General features: G+C 44.5%; 1 protein-coding gene across 2 annotated transcripts in view; it reads right to left on the reverse strand.

Annotated features, from left to right (window-relative positions):
* slc36a4 (solute carrier family 36 member 4) overlaps positions 1-18,581 on the reverse strand; it is a 236,323-nt gene that overhangs the window by 154,794 nt on the left and 62,948 nt on the right. Inside the window, exon 10 of one of the 2 annotated variants that reach the window (XM_078402706.1) lies at positions 4,249-4,630. The exons of the other annotated variant lie outside the window; for it this stretch is intronic. Coding sequence (XP_078258832.1) covers positions 4,615-4,630 — 16 coding nt within the window. The 3' untranslated portion in view covers positions 4,249-4,614. Of the gene's footprint in view, positions 1-4,248; positions 4,631-18,581 lie in introns of those variants that run through there. 2 annotated transcript variants of the gene reach the window in all.

The following is an 18,581-nucleotide window of genomic DNA, read 5'->3' on the forward strand; positions in this document are numbered from 1 at the left end:
GATAGAGGGAGATCTGGGAAGGGGGAGGAGAAGAGAGGGACAGAGGAACTATCTAAAGTTGGAGAAGTCGATGTTCATACCACTGGGTTGCAAACTGCCCGCCCCGATGACATCAGTCTGAAGAAGGGTCTCGACCCGAAACGTCACCCATTCCTTCTCTCCTGAGATGCTGCCTGACCTGCTGAGTTACTCCAGCATTATGTGAATAAATACTTTCGATTTGTACCAGCATCTGCAGTTATTTTCTTATACTAGTCCCACCTGCCAACATTGGTCCATATCCCTCCAATCCTGTCCTATCCATTTACAGTACCTGTCTAACTGTTTCTTAAAAGTTGGGATAGCCTCCTCTGGCAGCTTGTTCCAGCTTGTTCCGCCCTGTGTGTGAAAAGGTTACTCCCTCAGATTCCTATTCAATCTTTTCCCCTTCACCTTAAACCTATGTCCTCATTCGCCTACCCATAAGATCATAAGTGATAGTAGAATTCGGCCAATTTTAGTCAGAGTTGTGAATCTGTGGAATTCTCTGCCTCAGAAGGCAGTGGAGGCCAATTCTCTGAATACATTCAAGAGAGAGCTAGATAGAGCTCTTAAGGATAGCGGAGTCAGGGGGTATGGGGAGAAGGCAGGAACAGGGTACTGATTGAGAATGATCAGCCATGATCACGTTGAATGGCGGTGCTGGCTCGAAGGGCCGAATGGCCTTTTCCTGCACCTATTGTCTATAACTCCATGTCTATAACCCGATTCTCCTGCCTTTTCTCCATAACCCATGACACCCTGGGCAAGACCCTACTCTGGGCAAGGAGTGCAACCTCTCCTGGTGACTCTGTGCATCTACCCGATCTATTCCTCTCATAATTTTATACACGTCTATAAGATTACCCCTCATCCTCTGGCGCTCCAAGGAATAGATTGTTATAGAACAGAGGCATCTAGGAATAAAGGTTCACAGTTCCCCGAAAGTGATGTTGCTGGAAGATATGTGGTGAAGACTGCTTTTGGCATGCTGGTCTTCATCAGTCAGTATACAAGTTGGTGCGTAATGCTACTGTTGCACGTTGTTGGCGAGGCCGTACTTGGAGCTTGTACGTTCTCTCCGTGACCTGCTTGGGTTTTCTCCAGGATCACCGGTTTCCTCCCGCACTCCAAAGATAAGTTTGTAGGCTAATTGGCATGGCATAATTGTAAATTGTCCCTAATGTGGGTTGGATAGTGCAAGTGTGTGGGGATCGCTGGTCGGCACGGACTCAGTGGGCCAAAAGGCCTGTTTCCACGCTGTATCTCTAAACTAAACTAAAAAGATGAGGTGATGTTTCACACACAATGTAATACACTTAAGCAAGGAACAGAATTAAAGAAAGATATCTATATGTCTGCAAACCTTGCAACCACTTCTGGAGGTAGAGGTGACCTTTGAAGTTGCATTTAATATTGCTCCATATAACCTGCCAGGTGAGAACCTTGTTTCATGCTGTTCTGACAACCCAGGTCAATGATAGGCAGAAATAAATGCTTCAAAAATCACATGAAATGTGATTTCTTACTGTGTAATAAGCAATGTTAAAAACTCTACGAACATCTCTCTGCCATGCTTGACAGTCGGTACCATTGTAAATTATATAAAAAGTTGATCATATAACAAATGGCTTTTTGCTCAAATTTGCGAAGCTGAAAATAACTGGACTCTTACTGGAATCAGAGGTTTAGTGGCTCCTACGCTGCAAACTGCAGATCCATTTTGTTGAACTCTGAGATAATCACAGTTCTTCCCAATACATAGAGTGCCCTCCATAATCTTTGGGACAAAGAGGCCATCATTTATTTATTTGCCTCTGTACTCCACAATTTGAGACTTGTAATAGAAAAAAATCACATGTGGTTAAAGTGCACATTGTCAGATTTTATTAAAGGCCATTTTTATACATTTTGCTTTCACCATGTAGAAATTATACATCGCCCCCCCCATTTCAGGGCACCATTACGGTTGGGACACATGGCTTCACAGGTGTTTGTAATTGCTCAGGTGTGTTTAAATGCCTCCTTAATGCACGTATAAGAGAGCTCTCAGCACCTAGTCTTTCCTCCAGTCTTTCCATCATCTTTGGAAACTTTTATTGCTGTTTATCAACAAGAGGACCAAAGTTGTGCCAATGAAAGTCAAAGAAGCCATTATGAGACTGAGAAACAAGAATAAAACTGTTAAGAGACATCAGCCAAACCTTAGCCTTACCAAAATCAACTGTTTGGAACATCATTAAGAAGAGAGCACTGGTGAGTTTACTAATTGCAAAGGGACTGGCAGGCCAAGGAAGACCTACACAGCGGATGACAGAATTCTCTCTATAATAAAGAAAAATCCCTAAACACCTGTCTGACAGATCAGAAACACTCTTCAGGAGTCAGGTGTGGATTTCTCAATGACCACTGTCCGCAGAAGACTTCATGAACAGAAATGCAGAGGCTACACTGAAAGATGCAAACCACTGGTTAGCTGCAAAAATAGGATGGCCAGGTTATAGTTTGCCCAGAAGTACTTAAAAGAGCAACCACAGTTCTGGAAAAAGGTCTTGTGGATAGATGAACATATCAGAGTGATGGCAAGAGCAAAGTATGGAGGAGAGAAGGAACTGCCCAAGATCCAAAGCACACCACCTCATCTGTGAAACACGGTGGTGGGGGTGTTATGGCCTGGGCATCTATGGCTCACTTATCTTCATTGATGATTCAACTTCTGATGGTAGTAGCATAATGAATTCTGAAGTGTATAGACACATCCTATCTACTCAAGTTCAAACAAATGCCTCAAAACTCATTGGCCGGCAGTTCATTGTACAGCAAAACAATGATCCCAAACATACTGCTCAAGCAACGAAGGAGTTTTTCAAAGCTACAAAACGGTAAATTCTTGAGTGGCCAAGTTAATCACCCAATCTGAACCCAATTGAGCATGCCTTTTATATGCTGTAGAGAAAACTGAAGGGGACTAGCCCCCGAAACAAGCATAAGCTAAAGATGGCTGCAATACAGGCCTGGAAGAGCATCACCAGAGAAGACATCCAGCAACTGGTGATGTCCATGAATCACAGACTTCAAGCAGTCATTGCATGCAAAGGATATGCAACAAAATACTAAACATGACTACTTTCATTTACATGACATTGCTGTGTCCCAAACATTATGGTGCCCTGAAATGGGGGGACTATGTATAAACATTGCTGTAATTTCTACATGGTGAAACCAAAATGATGGGTCTTTGTCCCAAACATTATGGAGGGAACTGTAATATTGCCTTGCCAGATCAAGTAAGAGTTTCTAATTAAAACTACTTATCTGGCAAACATTTTAATCTTTTCAATGGCAAGAGATCAACAGTAAATGCAGCCAACATTAACATCCCATGGTAATGAATGCTTTTACTTGATACTCAAGTTCTGAATCACTAATCTCGGGCAAGGAGCCCATGGGTTCCTTTGTTCTCAAAACAAGGCACTATTGTCTTTTCACAGAGCTTATCAGCCTCATGAAAACACTTCACTTGCTCAAAAAAAGATTTCCAAAGTCAATATTTTCACACAGAAAGACATGGTCACTAGATCTTGGCCTTGCAAAAAAAAAAAAAAGTTCAAAACGTGAACTTCCAACTCAGTAAAATTAACTCTGTGAGCACTACTTTTAAGAGCATAAATGCCAAAAAGTTGCTGGTTTGTTGAAGAACATATCGGCATCTCTGAATTAATGGTGCATGTAGCCATCAGAATCATTCTATGCTTTCAAACCACATTAGAAACTGCATGCTGTGTCCATGTGTGACAGAATAAAACCTCACATCAAACTGGATGTACACAACAATGTCACACTAGCTATTACCAATACATGACCAAAAACCAACAAATGTGAAGGCTTTGCCATCTGCAGTTCTCAGTAAGGAGGTATATTTTACATGGAATTGGTACGATAACCTTATATATTTTTTTTACACACACACATATATATTGTATATACACACATAAATGTGTGTGTGCCCACGCGTGCATATTTGTATGTGCATATATATATATATATATACATACAAACATACAATCAGTTGTATCAATGCTTATGAGCCTATTAATAATTATGACTTTTATCGGATGGGGGGGCTCAATATTTACAGGATATTATTAAATGTCTCAAAAAAAAGTGCCTGTAATATCTAACCCTGAGTAATGAGAAAAAAAACTCACAAATCTCTTAGATTTTCCATCGTCACTTTAATTTAAGGATTATATAATCCATGGTAGAGAGAGCAAATACAACATAAGCTCCAATAAATAGATATCCATAACAGAAGTAAAAACATAATCGTTTCTCTACTTTTATCTACATTCACAGAATGTGGGTAACAAATATTGGTGCAACATCTTCCTCATGTGCTGGCAATCCAAAAAGAGCATCAATAACCCAATGCATCGCTGATAACTCAGAAAAAGGTGGCAATATCTTGTCTGAGGAAGCAGCAACAGAGATACAGGAGGGACTGGATACCATTACCATCCAAGAATCATAACGCAGCCAGGAAGACGTCATCTCAATTGCAGGATCCTCCAAAGGCCACTTCACAAAAAGATGACGTCATCCCTCACTAAACCTGGAAAACATGAACGGACACATCAGGCACATGGGTCAGGAGCCATCCTCTCAACCCATCACAGACCTCACCCAACATCCAACCAATGCTTCACCTGCAACAGAATCATATGATGAGGCAGTATCGTGGGAGCTTAGACTCTGGATACTGCTGGACCTGACCTACTCTAGATGTGTTGCTGGCATGGGCACCTTCAGATATTACAATGCCTTACCATCTCTCAATATAAAACAAAATATGCATGGAGGTGCTATGCGTGGGGACAAGGGTTCTATGTATTGAAAAAGATAGTTCCTGACTGTATGAAGCTAGATATGCAGACCTCTTTGTTGGCTTGTGCAGTGATACCCAATCTCACGTAGCATTTCTCTAAGCCACACATAAAATAGCGAGGGCCAAGAATTTACCTGCTAATTATGGTGCGTTAGCTAATCACAAATTTATGGTAATGCCTCCAGCATTTTGGAGAGGGATTGGCTGCTTTTAGACTCTACCATGAAGCATATAACATAGCCATGATATTGTTGAATATGTATATTCATTGCCCCTGTACATTCAAGACCCTGGAATTTCACCTTCATCTGTGTATCTCTGCCCAAGCATAACCGCTTCCCCTTACTTCCAACACATGAGATGTTACAAACACATAACGCATCTCATATTATATTACGGAATCTCCATCTATCCAGGTGTGACAGCCTTTGTTCTGGTCTCAAGTCAAATGTTGTGGGCTCAAGTACAACAGATAAACAGGTACCATGTAGCACACAGGCATAACTCACACAGAAGCAGCTGCACTGTTAGAGGTACCACTTTTAAAATCATCTATCAAGGTGCCTCGTCTGCTGAGTCAAGTAGATATTAAAAATTCAACAGTATTGTCTCATGGTAAAATACATACCTGACTACACAAGTTCTAGAAATCTACGATAAAGATGGTAATCTTTCCGGTGTGTAACACTGTCCCTGAATGCGTGAAACAAATTACCTTCACTATTTATCTCACTGCTGTGTGCTCTGTTTTCCTTCACTGTTCTGGCTGTGATTAAGATATTATGAAAGAGACACCACAAGTACAAATTTTATCCCCACAATGGCAAAGGTGCTATCAGAATGCTAAATCAAGACAACATCCATGTGGTCATTTAAATATAATAGATTCCATGTTGATATTCAAGAAATTATAAAGTCGAACAGTTACTGAGCCACCATTCAACTTCAAACACTACAAAATTAGCTTTATAGACGTGTCGAAATTGGCTGCATTTATCCAAGATAAATGACACAAACATTCTAAAGATGTGACAAGGCAAGTTGCTTTAGATATATATAATAATTTAACTCAGCAGGGACAAAGATAATTAAAATTCCAAAAAATTGAACTCTGGTCTATTTAACTAATCTTATGGAAAAATGCACAGAAGCAAAACTAATTCCTGCATAAATTTTAGAAAAAGATGAGGTGTGGTCTTGCATTGTGAAATATGGATTGAATGTTCAGAGCTCAGACATAACAAGAGCTTTCGACTTTGCGATTTCTTGCTTACAGAACCACAGATCTTTGAAATATATGTTCTCCCATTTTTGCAAGAAGAAATTTTATTTTATGGTGATGAAAAAGCAACAATGCAATTAATTTCATTTCCATGATTCCATACCACTAGATTCAGACAAGGAAGGTTGCAGCAAGGTGAAACAAAACCAAATCTGAACAGGTATATTTGCCGAGTGAGAAAACATAATTTCTTTAGGATTAAACCAAAAATAAAAATTAAACGCAAGACAAATATTAATAGAAATGTAACAATAGTTTACCTTGGAAGCTGAAGTTGGATTCCACTGATTATATAGAAACCATCAGTAAGAGTGAATTGTACAAAAGGGACGGGTGGCACCTCAACTGCCGGGGGACCAGCATTCTGGCAGGGAGGTTTGTCACTGCTATATGGGTGGTTTTAAACTAAATAGTGGGGGGGGGGGGGGGGGTGTCAAATGGGATGGACAAGGACAGCGTTAAAGGGAAAGAGAGTATAGGAAAAGTTAAGAAAGACCCCGGAATTAATGGGACAGAAAGCTCACAAAGGGATAGGAGAGTTTGGCCAAGTGTAATAGATACTGCCTGACCCGCTGAGTTACTCCAGCATTTTGCATCTATTCCTAATTCACTGGGCTTAGTAACAAGTTTGGAGGTGTTGAACGCTGATCTGTAGTGAGTGAACTGGTGTATGTGTTCTTATTGTCCAAGTGGTGCAGTGCAAAGTGGAGAGCTGGGAAGATTGCAACACCCGTTGATCCATTGTGGTGGAAGACAAACTGTAGCAGTTTCAGGTTTTTGCTAATGTACGAGTTCAGAAGTGCCATAACTAACATTTCAAAGCACTTAATCACCACAGACGTTGAAGTCACTGGTCGGTGATCATTGAGGCATGTCACCTTACTCTTCTTGCCTTCTGCCGGTACTGTTCAACTCAACTACCACAAAATATTCTTCCTCTGATCTGATCTCACTTCACAATGTCACTGACATTCAGAAACAACAATATTCACAAATGGGAATTCAGCCAAAACAAAAATGAAATTATGGTTTCAGGTCAATAAACCTACCACCACACCTAGGAAAAGTTAGAAAAAAAGAGTTACATTACAAAAGGACCACCTGAAATGTTGAAACAAAGAACTACAGATGCTGGTTTATACCAAAGATAGACACACAGTGCTGGACTAGCTCAGCAGGTCAGGCAGCATCTCTGGAGAAAATGACGTTTCGTTCACCCATCCTTTTTCTCCAAAGCTACTGCCTGACCCGCAGACTTACTCCTGTCTATCTTTGCCTGAAATGTTAACATGGTTCGTCTCTCTACCGCCCTGACTGGGTAGCCCCAACATTTGGTTTCAGAAAAGCAGCAGCTGCAGTCTTCCGAATTTCATTTTCCATGCTAGATATGGACAACTTGAAGAACACAATCATTCAGAGGCTTTTAAATATGCACATGGATATGCAGAGAAGGGATATGTATGATGCGCAGATGAGATTAGATAATCTTGGGACCATGTTCAGCACAAACATTGTGGGCTGAAGGGCAGTTGCTACGCTGCACTTTTCTATGGATTTCTTTAAATGGGCTATAAATGGGCCGTCAGAGCAGTCTGTGTTTTTTACATATACTTTCTTTGCAAAGAAAGGATATGAAAATACACATTCAAATTGGTTTAGAAAGGGAAAAGCTCTTTATTTGCATGAAAGGTTAACATTTAGCACTTACCAAACAAAAAGACTGCAGAGGAAGACACAAAGTGTTGGGGTAACTCAGCAGGTCAGGCAGAATCTCTGGATGACATAGAAAATAGGTGCAGGAGTAGGCCATTTGGCCCTTTAAGTCAGCTCCGCCATTCAATATGATCATGGCTGATCATCCAAAATCAGTACCCCGTTCCTGCTTTCTCCCCATATCCCTTGATTGTTAGCCCGAAGAGCTAAATCTAACTCATAACATGGATAGGTGATGTTTCAGGTTTGGATCCTTCTTCAATCTAAGGGTCCTGTCCCAAAACATCGCTTATCCATATTCTCCAGAGATGCTGCCTGACCTGCTGAGTTACTCCAGCACTTTGTCTTTTTTGTAAACCAGCATCTACAGTCCTTGTGTCATAAAAACTAGGGTTGCATAAGCCAAACAATAAAAGCACCTTAAAATTATAAAATGCAAGAAACATTCATCAGAACAAGAATTGAATAAGATTCATTCTGATAGAGTCGTAGATCAATACTGTGTGGAAACAGGCCCTTTGGCCCAACTCGCCCACACCGGTCAACAATGTCCCAGCCACCCTCGTCCCACTTGCCTGCGCTTGGTCCATAACCCTCTTAACCTGTCCTATCCATGTACCTGTCCACCTGATTCTTAAACAATGGGATAGTCCCAGCCTCAACTACCTCCTATTGCAGCTTGTTCCATACACCCACCACCCTCTGTGTGAAAATATTACCCCTCAGATTCCTATTAAATCTTTTCCCCTTCACTTTGAACCTATGGTCCTTGATTCCCCTACTCTGGGTAAAAGGATTCCCCATCTCTGATAAAAAGCCAATATCCTAAACAATTAACATAATTTCTCTCCATAAATCCCATCTAACCCTGTGGTATTCGCAGATTTGCTGTATCTGCAGTTTTGTGTTTCGATAAAAACGTGACCTCTAGATTTGCTGGTAGCACCTTGACCCGGAGTTAAAATAATGCAGTTCAAGTCAGACTCAAGCATAAAAATAAATGCTGATACCACTGTCACCAGATGAGACAAGAGACAGAGCCATATTCTGTCCTTGGGTAATAGATCAAGAAAAGCACACACACCATCCCTTCAAACAAAAGCAGGAAAGATCCTCTTGTATTGTTGTTAATATTTATCCTTCAGCTAACAAGCGGCATTGTCAGGCATGACCACAGTGATTTCAGAATGTTAATATCCTTGCAATGAAAGCAAGGCAATTATCAACAAGGCAACATCATATAGACACTGGAAATACTATTTAATGATACAGACGTCATTTTTTCAAGTGATTGGCTATTGAATGTTGTTCTCTTGGCTAGGCCAGTCCAAAACCTTGTCAATAAATCAATAAATTCATCAATAAATTTAGAGTCGGCATTTATTTAGTACTAAATTACTATGATGTAAATAAATCACCACTATAATTTATTTAATCAATCAATCATCCCCATCTGATTACTTGCACAGAATGATTACGTTGTAGTAAATCAAGCCTTGTGAATCAAACGGGTTTTATTAATGAAACAGCGGTTAAACACATGCGCGCTTAGATAGGAGAACAGTTAGGTGCTTGTTGCTGTTGAGAGGAGCACTCGTGGGCTAGAGCTGAGCTTTTTATCTCCAACTGTCAACTCTCATCTCCAACTGTCAACTGTGCTGTCGGGGAGGATTTAAACTAATGTGGCAGGGAGATGGGAGCAGGAGCAGAGAGACAGAGGGGTGTAAAATGAGGGTAGAAGCAACAGGTAGCAAGGTGAAAGGTAAAAGTGGCAGGCAGACAAATCCAGGGCAAAAATCAAAATGGGCCACTTTTCAACATAATTGTATAAGGGGTAAGAGAGTTGTAAAAACAAGCCTGAAGGCTTTGTGTCTCAATGCAAGGAGTATACGTAATAAGGTGGATGAATTAAATGTGGAGATAGTTATTAATGATTATGATATAGTTGGGATTACGGAGACATGGCTCCAGGGTGACCAAGGCTGGGAGTTCAACATCCAGGGATATTCTATATTCAGGCGGGATAGACAGAAAGGAAAAGGAGGTGGGGTAGCGTTACTGGTTAGAGAGATTAAAGCAGTGGAAAGGAAGGGCATTAGCTTGGAGGAAGTGGAATCGATATGGGTAGAGCTACGAAACATTAAGGGGCAGAAAACGCTAGTGGGAGTTGTGTACAGGCCACCTAACAGCAGTAGTGAGGTTGGGGATGGCATCAAGCAGGAAATTAGAAATGCATGCACTAAAGGTGCAGCAGTTATAATGGGTGACTTCAATCTACATATAGATTGGTTGAACCAAACTGGCAGGGGTGCTGAGGAAAAGGATTTCTTGGAATGTTTGAGAGACGGTTTTCTAAACCAACATGTCGAGGAACCAACGAGAGAACAGGCCATTCTAGACTGGGTATTGAGTAATGAGGAAGGGTTAGTTAGCAGTCTTGTTGTGCGAGGCCCCTTGGGCAAGAGTGATCATAATATGGTAGAGTTCTTCATTAGGATGGAGAGTGACAAAGTCGTTACAGAAACAAGTGTTCTGAACTTAAAGAAAGGTAACTTTGAGGGTATGAGGCGTGAATTGTCCAAGATAGACTGGCGATTGATGCTGAAAGGGTTGACGGTGGACATGCAATGGAAGGCATTTAAAGGTCGCATGGATGAACTACAAGTGTTCATCCCAGTTTGGCAAAAGAACAAACCAGGAAAGGTAGTGCATCCGTGGCTAACAAGGGAAATCAAGGATAGTATTAAAACAAAAGATGAAGCATACAGATTAGCCAGAAAAAGATGCATACCAGAGGACTGGGAGAAATTCAGAGTCCAGCAGAGGAGGACAAAGGGCTTAATTAGGAAAGGGAAAATAGATTATGAGGGAGAACTGGCAAGGAACATAAAGACTGACTGCAAAAGCTTTTATAGATATGTCAAGAGAAAAAGATTAGTTAAGACAAATGTAGGTCCCTTGCAGTCGGAAACAGGTGAATTGATCATAGGGAACAAGGCGATGGCAGACCAATTGAACAAATACTTTGGTTCTGTCTTCACTAAGGAAGACATAAACCGTCTGCCGGAAATAGCGGGGGACCGGGGGTCTAATGAGATGGAGGAACTGAGGGAAATCCAGGTTAGTCGGGAAGTGGTGTTAGGTAAATTAAATGGATTAAAGGCAGATAAATCCCCAGGGCCAGATAGGCTGCATCCCAGTGCTTAAGGAAGTAGCCTCAGAAATAGTGGATGCATTAGTGATAATTTTTCAAAACTCTTTAGATTCTGGAGTAGTTCCTGAGGACTGGAGGGTAGCTAATGTAACCCCACTTTTTAAAAAGGGAGGGAGAGAGAAAACGGGGAATTATAGACCAGTTAGCCTAACATCGGTAGTGGGGAAAATGCTAGAGTCAGTTATTAAAGATGTGATAGCATCACATTTGGAAAGTGTTGAAATCATCGGACAAAGTCAGCATGGATTTACCAAAGGCAAATCATGTCTGACGAATCTTATAGAATTTTTCGAGGATGTAACTAGTAGAGTGGATAAGGGAGAACCAGTCGATGTGTTATATCTGGACTTTCAGAAGGCCTTCGACAAGGTCCCACATAGGAGATTGGTGTACAAACTTAAAGCACACGGTATTGAGGGTTCAGTGTTGAGGTGGATAGAAAATTGGTTGGCGGACAGGAAGCAAAGAGTAGGAATAAACGGGTCCTTTTCGGAATGGCAGGCAGTGACTAGTGGGGTACCGCAAGGCTCAGTGCTGGGACCCCAGTTATTTACAGTGTATATTAATGATTTGGACGAGGGAATTGAATGCAACATCTCTAAGTTTGCGGATGACACGAAGCTGGGGGGCAGTGTTAGCTGCGAGGAGGATGCTAGGAGGCTGCAGTGACTTGGATAGATTAGGCGAGTGGGCAAATGCATGGCAGATGCAATATAATGTGGATAAATGTGAGGTTATCCACTTTGGCGGCAAGAACAGGAAAGCAGAGTATTACCTGAATGGTGGCCGATTGGGAGAAGGGGAGATGCAACGTGACCTGGGTGTCATGGTGCACCAGTCATTGAAAGCAAGCATGCAGGTGCAGCAGGCAGTGAAGAAAGCGAATGGTATGTTGGCATTCATAGCAAGAGGATTTGAGTTTAGGAGCAGGGAGGTTCTGCTGCAGTTGTACAGGGCCTTGGTGAGACCGCACCTGGAGTACTGTGTGCAGTTTTGGTCTCCTAACCTGAGGAAAGACGTTCTTGCCTTAGAGGGAGTACAGAGAAGGTTCACCAGATTGATCCCTGGGATGGCGGGACTTTCATACGAGGAAAGACTGGATAGACTGGGCTTGTACTCGCTGGAATTTAGAAGACTGAGGGGGGATCTTATAGAAACATATAAAATTCTTAAGGGGTTGGAGAGGCTAGATGCGGGAAGATTGTTCCCGATGTTGGGGGAGTCCAGAACCAGGGGTCACAGCTCAAGGGTAAGGGGGAAGTCTTTTAGGACCAAGATGCGAAAACATTTCTTCACACAGAGAGTGGTGAGTCTGTGGAATTCTCTGCCACAGAAGGTAGTTGAGGCCAGTTCATAGGCTATATTTAAGAGGGAGTTAGATGTGGCCCTTTTTGCTAAAGGGATCAGGGGGTATGGAGAGAAGGCAGGTACAGGCTACTGAGCTGGATGATCAGCCACGATCATATTGAATGGCGGTGCAGGCGCGAAGGGCCGAATGGCCTACTCCTACACCTATTTTCTATGTTTTTATGTTTCTATGTCATCTCCCTGTCACGTGATCGTTCCAGTTCTGGTGACGAAGGATCGATCAGTAAGTGGCTTAACCCCCAGGTGGCACCACATGACCCCCCCCCCCCCCCCCCCCCACAGAACCGGAGGAATGAAAACGAGCAGGGGCCCGAGTAAGGTGTCCAGACCGCGTGTACACGTGGTCCGTGCTCGGAGGCAGCACCAACAGAGGCAAGGGTGGGTGCAGGAGGCCAAGCGGCCGACCCCTACGACGGGGCTGTGCTATCCGCAGCGGCTGATCAATGTCGACATGAGCAGGCTTAAGGCGAGACACTGAAACAATCTCCCGTTTGCCCCCTATGTCCAGCACAAACGTTGCGGTACGATGTTGCGGCACCCGGAAAGGACCTTCGTAAGGCCATTGTAGCGTTGTCCAATGAGTGTCCCTGCGAAGGAAAATGTATTGACAGTCCTTGAGGGAAGGTGGGACGTGTGAAGTAGTATGTCTATGACGAGCTGTCGGTACAGGGGCCAGCTGGCGCACCTGCTCGCGGAAACGCATCAGCACAGCTGAAGGAGGCTTTTGCTGTCCACATGCTGGTGGGAGGAAGTCCCCTGGGACCGTACGCAGGGTGCCGTACACCCTCAGCGGATGACGTAGCCAAACCCTCTTTCGGGGCGGTGCGGATCCCCAAAAAAACTCAAGGCAACTCATCTAACCAGTCCGGGCCCGTGAGCCGTGCCTTCAGGGTGGACTTCAGGTGCCGATGGAAACGTTCCGCCAGCCCATTGGATCGTGGATGGTAAGCTGTGGTGTGGTGCAGCTGCGAGCCCAGCAGCTGGGCCACGGTGAACCACAACGCAAAGGTGAACTGTGTGCCGCAGTCTGACGAGATGTCCACCGGCACATCAAAACGGGCGATCCAGTGAGCAGCGAGGGCACAGGCACATGTTGCGGCAGAGGTATCGGCGAGGGGGACAGCCTCTGGCCATCGTGTGAACCGGTCTACAATGGTGAGAAGGTGGGTGACACCCCTGGGTGGTGGTAGCGGGCCCACGAGATCAACGTGGATACGGTTAAAGCGACGGTTTGACGGTAAAGCGAAATCCTGCAGGAGCGCCTTGATGTGAAGCTGGACCTTAGATGTCTGGCAGGGAACGCACGCCCTGTCCCAGTTGGCAACCTGCTTCCGCAACCCACGCCACATAAACTTTGCCGCTACCAGCGAAGTCGTTGCCCGGATGGAAGGATGGGCCAAACCATGGATGGAATCGAAAATCTGGCGACGCCAAGCCGTGGGGACGATGGGCCGAGGCTGGCCAGTAGAGACGTTACAAAGGACCGTGGTGCCAGCGGGTCCCAGCGGTACATCCTCCTAGGACAGGCCGGAAATGGCCGTGCAGTAGACATGCACCTCCTCATCGTCCTGCTGCGCAGCTGCTAGGGCCGAATAGTCAATGCCCTGGCCTAAAGTGAGGACGGCCTTGAGGGTAGTGCGGGACAACGCTTTGGACCTGGTTGCTTCTACCCGCAATGTGCTGGACACAGGTCGTGTACTCGGAGATGTAAGCCAAGTGACGCTGCTGCCGTGCGGACCAGGGATCGTAGATCTTCACGAAAGCAAATGTGAGGGGCTTGTGGTCGGTAAAGGCCGTGAAAGGTCTGCCCTCAAGGAAATAACGGGTGGCGGACGGCCAAGTAGAGAGCCAGGAGCTCACGGTCGAAAGCACTGTATTTCTGTTCCGGAGGGCGCAGTTGACGGCTGAAAAAAGCGAGTGGTTGCCAGCGGCCATCGATCAGCTGTTCGAGTACTCCATCTGCAACAATGTCAGATTCGTCCACAGTCAGGACAGTCGGAGCCTCAGCCCGTGGATGGACTAGCGTCGTTGCCTGTGCTAGCGCCTTCTTTACGCTGTTGAAAGCAGCCGTGGCCTCAGCAGCCCCCTCGAGGTCCCGCTGCTTGCTGGCCAGGAACTTGAACAATGACCGCATATTCCTGGCAGCCGCCGGCAGGAACCGATGGCAGAGGTTTACCCTGCCAACAAACTCCCGAAGACCTTTGTGGCATGGGTTGCGGAAGCAGGTTGCCAACTGGGCCAGGGCGTGCGTTCCCTGCCAGACATCTAAGGTCCAGCGTCACATCAAGTCGCTCCTGCAGGATTTCGCTTTGCCGCGCCGTCTTTTTGACCGTATCCACGTTGATCTCATGGGCCACTACCACCACCCAGGGGTGTCACCCACCTTCTCACCATTGTAGACCGGTTCACACGATGGCCAGAGGCTGTCCCCCTCGCCGATACCTCTGCCGCAACATCAGGCTTCTGCTCCAGAAACGCTTGCTCGAATAGGAGGCAAGGCTGGTGTCCGTCCATTAGGGAGAGCATCTCGCTCATCAGCACTGACGGCTTGTGATCGCCGAGCCCATCCATGTGAAGGAGCCCACCGTTCGCGACGGCTGAGCCCAAAAGTGCGCAACAGGAATGCTTTGAGCCCCTCGCACATGCCGTCATCGGGCGGTTGGCGAAGGTAATGTACGAGGCATCTTGGTCCAGCGCGTCGACCACATAGAAATACTTGGTCGCATCGGCAGTAATGCGCCGAATATTCAACTGGGCCTCGGTCTGTTGGAACCACACGTGTGCTGTGCGGTCCAGAAAACGGGCAGTTTGAGAGCGACTGCGTTCTGCTGGGTCGGGTTGTCGTCGAAATCCAAAAGAAGCCGTTTTGGATGGTCGAGGGTCACCAATGTAGTAAACCAAGAGTTGTGAATCAAACGGGTTTTATTAATGAAACAGTGGTTGAACACACGCGCGCTTAATTAAGAGAACAATTAGGTGCGTGTGGCTGTTGAGGGGAGCACCACACGTCTGACCACTCGTGGGCTCGAGCTGAGCTTCTCATCTCCAACTGTCAACTCTCATCTCCCCGTCACGTGATCGTTCCAGTTCTGGTGATGAATGTTCGATCAGTAAGTAGCTTAACCCCCAGGTGGCACCACAACGTTCAAATATTGTTAAAAATCAAGAATATTCTCAAAGGAGAATTTTAACTTCTTCTGAGACGACATTTTCAAGTTTAAATCTGATTTTCTGTAAAGTTACAGTAGAAAAGTGAAAGCACCCGCAAAGAAATTCATAATCTTGGATTCTAAAAGTTTATTAGCAATCTGTAGTTCATAACCCTCTTATCTGATGACTTCTGTTTTACATAGATACATAGAAAATTGGTGCAGGAGAAGGCCATTTGGCCCTTCCAGCCAGCACCACCCATTCAATGTGATCATGGCTGATCATCCACAATCAGTACCCCGTTCCTTCCTTCTCCCCATATCCCTTGATTCCGCTAGCCCTAAGCACTCCATCTAACTCTCTCTTGAATGCATCCAGTGAATCAGCCTCCACTGCCTTCTGAGGCAGAGAATTCCACAAATTCACAACTCTCTGGGTGAAAAAGTTTTTCCTCGTCTCAGTTCAAAATGGCCTATCCCTTATTCTTAAACTGTGGCCCCTGGTTCTGGACTCCAACATCAGGAACTTGTTTCCTGCATCTAGCGTGTTCAATCCCTTAATAATTTTATATGTTTCTCTAAGATCCCCTCTAATCAGTCTAAATTCCAGTGCATACAAGCCCAGTCGTTCCAGTCTTTCATCATAAGACAGTCCCGCCATCCCAGGAATTAACCTGGTGAACCTATGCTGCACTCGTTCAATAGCGAGAATATCCTTCCTCAAATTAGGAGACCAAAACTGCACACAATACTCCAGGCATGGTTTTACCAGGGTCCTGTACACCTGCAAAAGGACCTCTTTGCTCTTATACTCAAATCCTCTCATTATGAAGGCCAACATGCCATTAGCTTCCATGCTTCCTGACCCACTGAGTTACTCCAGCACTTTTGTGCCTTTTTTAAATCATGTCTGCTTTTGTCTTGAATCTCATTCAGCAATGTATCAACAGTACTTCAGCACATTTCGGCAAAGATACTGTAGTAAACTGAAATTTTAATGTATTTTACTCATTCAGAAGTACTAAAGGTTGCAATCAATATTCTGCACACTACACAAAATAATTATCTGCACTTAAAAACTCAAATCAATATAGTTGTGAGCATAGCTTCATGGAGGCTTTTATTCTCGTTTCTCATTTCTCCTCTTGGATTTTGAAACTTTTAACAAAATACTATTTACCATTCAACCTATTTTAATATCTCTCCCCTGCTTATCCAAGCATGCTTATTAAACTTGTGTCTAGCGTGGAAGCTTCCTCAAAGTAAGCTTTTTAAACCAGGGCTTGGTTAATTAACTCCATTTATGTTCAAAGCCTAAATGATAATTGGAGTCAATGTTGATGCAACCTTAAGAGCTTGCAGAAAGCTACTGAGATTAGTTTTCTATTTGTTCCCCAAAATTCTTATTCACAATTTTGAACAAATTCAGTCACCAATGGTTTCCATGATAAAGAACTCAGAAAATATACAACCCTTCATAAAGAACTTTCTCATCTCAATCTTAAATGATTGGTCCCTTAGCCTGAAGCAGCACATCACCCACAACAAACCCCTCTCTCTGCCTCACTAATTCTTGAACTTTCAGTCAAGGAAAAGCAGACCTTCAACACACAATGGACCATCGAATAGAACTGCTATTTCACAGCTCCAGCAACATGGGTTCAATCCTGACCTTGGGTGATGTCTATGGTATTTGCACTTTCTCCTTGTTTCTTCCCGGTACTCTGATTTGCTCTGCATCCCAAAGACATGCAGGTTCACAGCTAATTAGCCACATAATTAGCCTAATGTAGTTTTGTGGTAGAATTTGGGGTAAGTGAGGTGAAATTGAAAAAAGATGTATACTCCAGGGCTGCACCTCATATTGTCAGAGACCAGGGTTCAATCCTGACCTCAGGTGCTGTCTGTGTAGTTTGCAAACTCTTCCTGAGACCGTGAATGTTTTCTCCAGGTGCTCCCATTTCCTCCTACATCCCAAAGTTTGTGGGTTAATTGGCCTCTGTAAAGCTGCCCCTAATTTCCATTGAGCGGTGCCAAAGACGTACAGGTATGTAGGTTAATTGGCTGGGTAAATGTAAAAATTGTCCCTAGTGGGTGTAGGATAGTGTTAATGTACGGGGATCACTGGGCGGCACGTACTTGGAGGGCCGAAAAGGCCTGTTTCCGGCTGTATATATATGATATGATATCAGCGGTGGCAGCCTCGCCAATGGTCTGTCTGTCTTTTCGTCTTTTTTGTTATTTTTATTGTGTTTTAAAAAGTTTGTTTTTATGTTCTCAGGTTTGTTTTGGGGAGGGGGTCAGAGGAAACCTTTTTCAATCCTTGCCGGAAATGCGATTGTTTTCTGGATCGTATCTCCGGTTGCTCTGCGGCCTAACATTGGAGCTGGCGGCCTTGCTCGAGACTGACTTTGAGCCCCACCGCGGGGCCGTGGAATTCCATCAGAGCCTGCGATCCCTTGCCTGGGATCTACACTCCAACCGCGGCCTGCGGATTTCACCAGCGAGGAGCTCGCAGTCTCAGGCAGAGACTGATGTCGGGAAGCTCCAAAGTCGCAAGAGGTTCGACTAGCCCCGACCCAAGGTCCTATCGCCTGGCGTGGGAAGCTGAGATCCCCCCGATACGGGAGCTTGATCACCCCAACGTGGAGGGCCCGGCCACCGGCTACGAGAGCCAAGATAGTTCTGTCAACGAAAGGCTCGAGGCCCCCGACCGGGGAGAACAAAGAAGGGAAGAGATTGAACTTTTTATTTGCCTTCCATCACAGTGAGAAATGTGGGAGAGTCACTGTGGTGGATGTTTATGTTAAAATGTATTTTGTGTGTCTTATTGCTTTTTATTGGTATGACTGTGTAGCAAATCAAATTCCTCATATGTTGCAAAACATACTTGGTTAATAAAGTATGATTATGATTATGATGTGTAGGGGGCGGATGAGAAAGTGGGATCAC

Source organism: Rhinoraja longicauda, chromosome 7 (assembly GCF_053455715.1).
Source record: "Rhinoraja longicauda isolate Sanriku21f chromosome 7, sRhiLon1.1, whole genome shotgun sequence".
Lineage (NCBI taxonomy): Eukaryota > Metazoa > Chordata > Chondrichthyes > Rajiformes > Arhynchobatidae > Rhinoraja > Rhinoraja longicauda.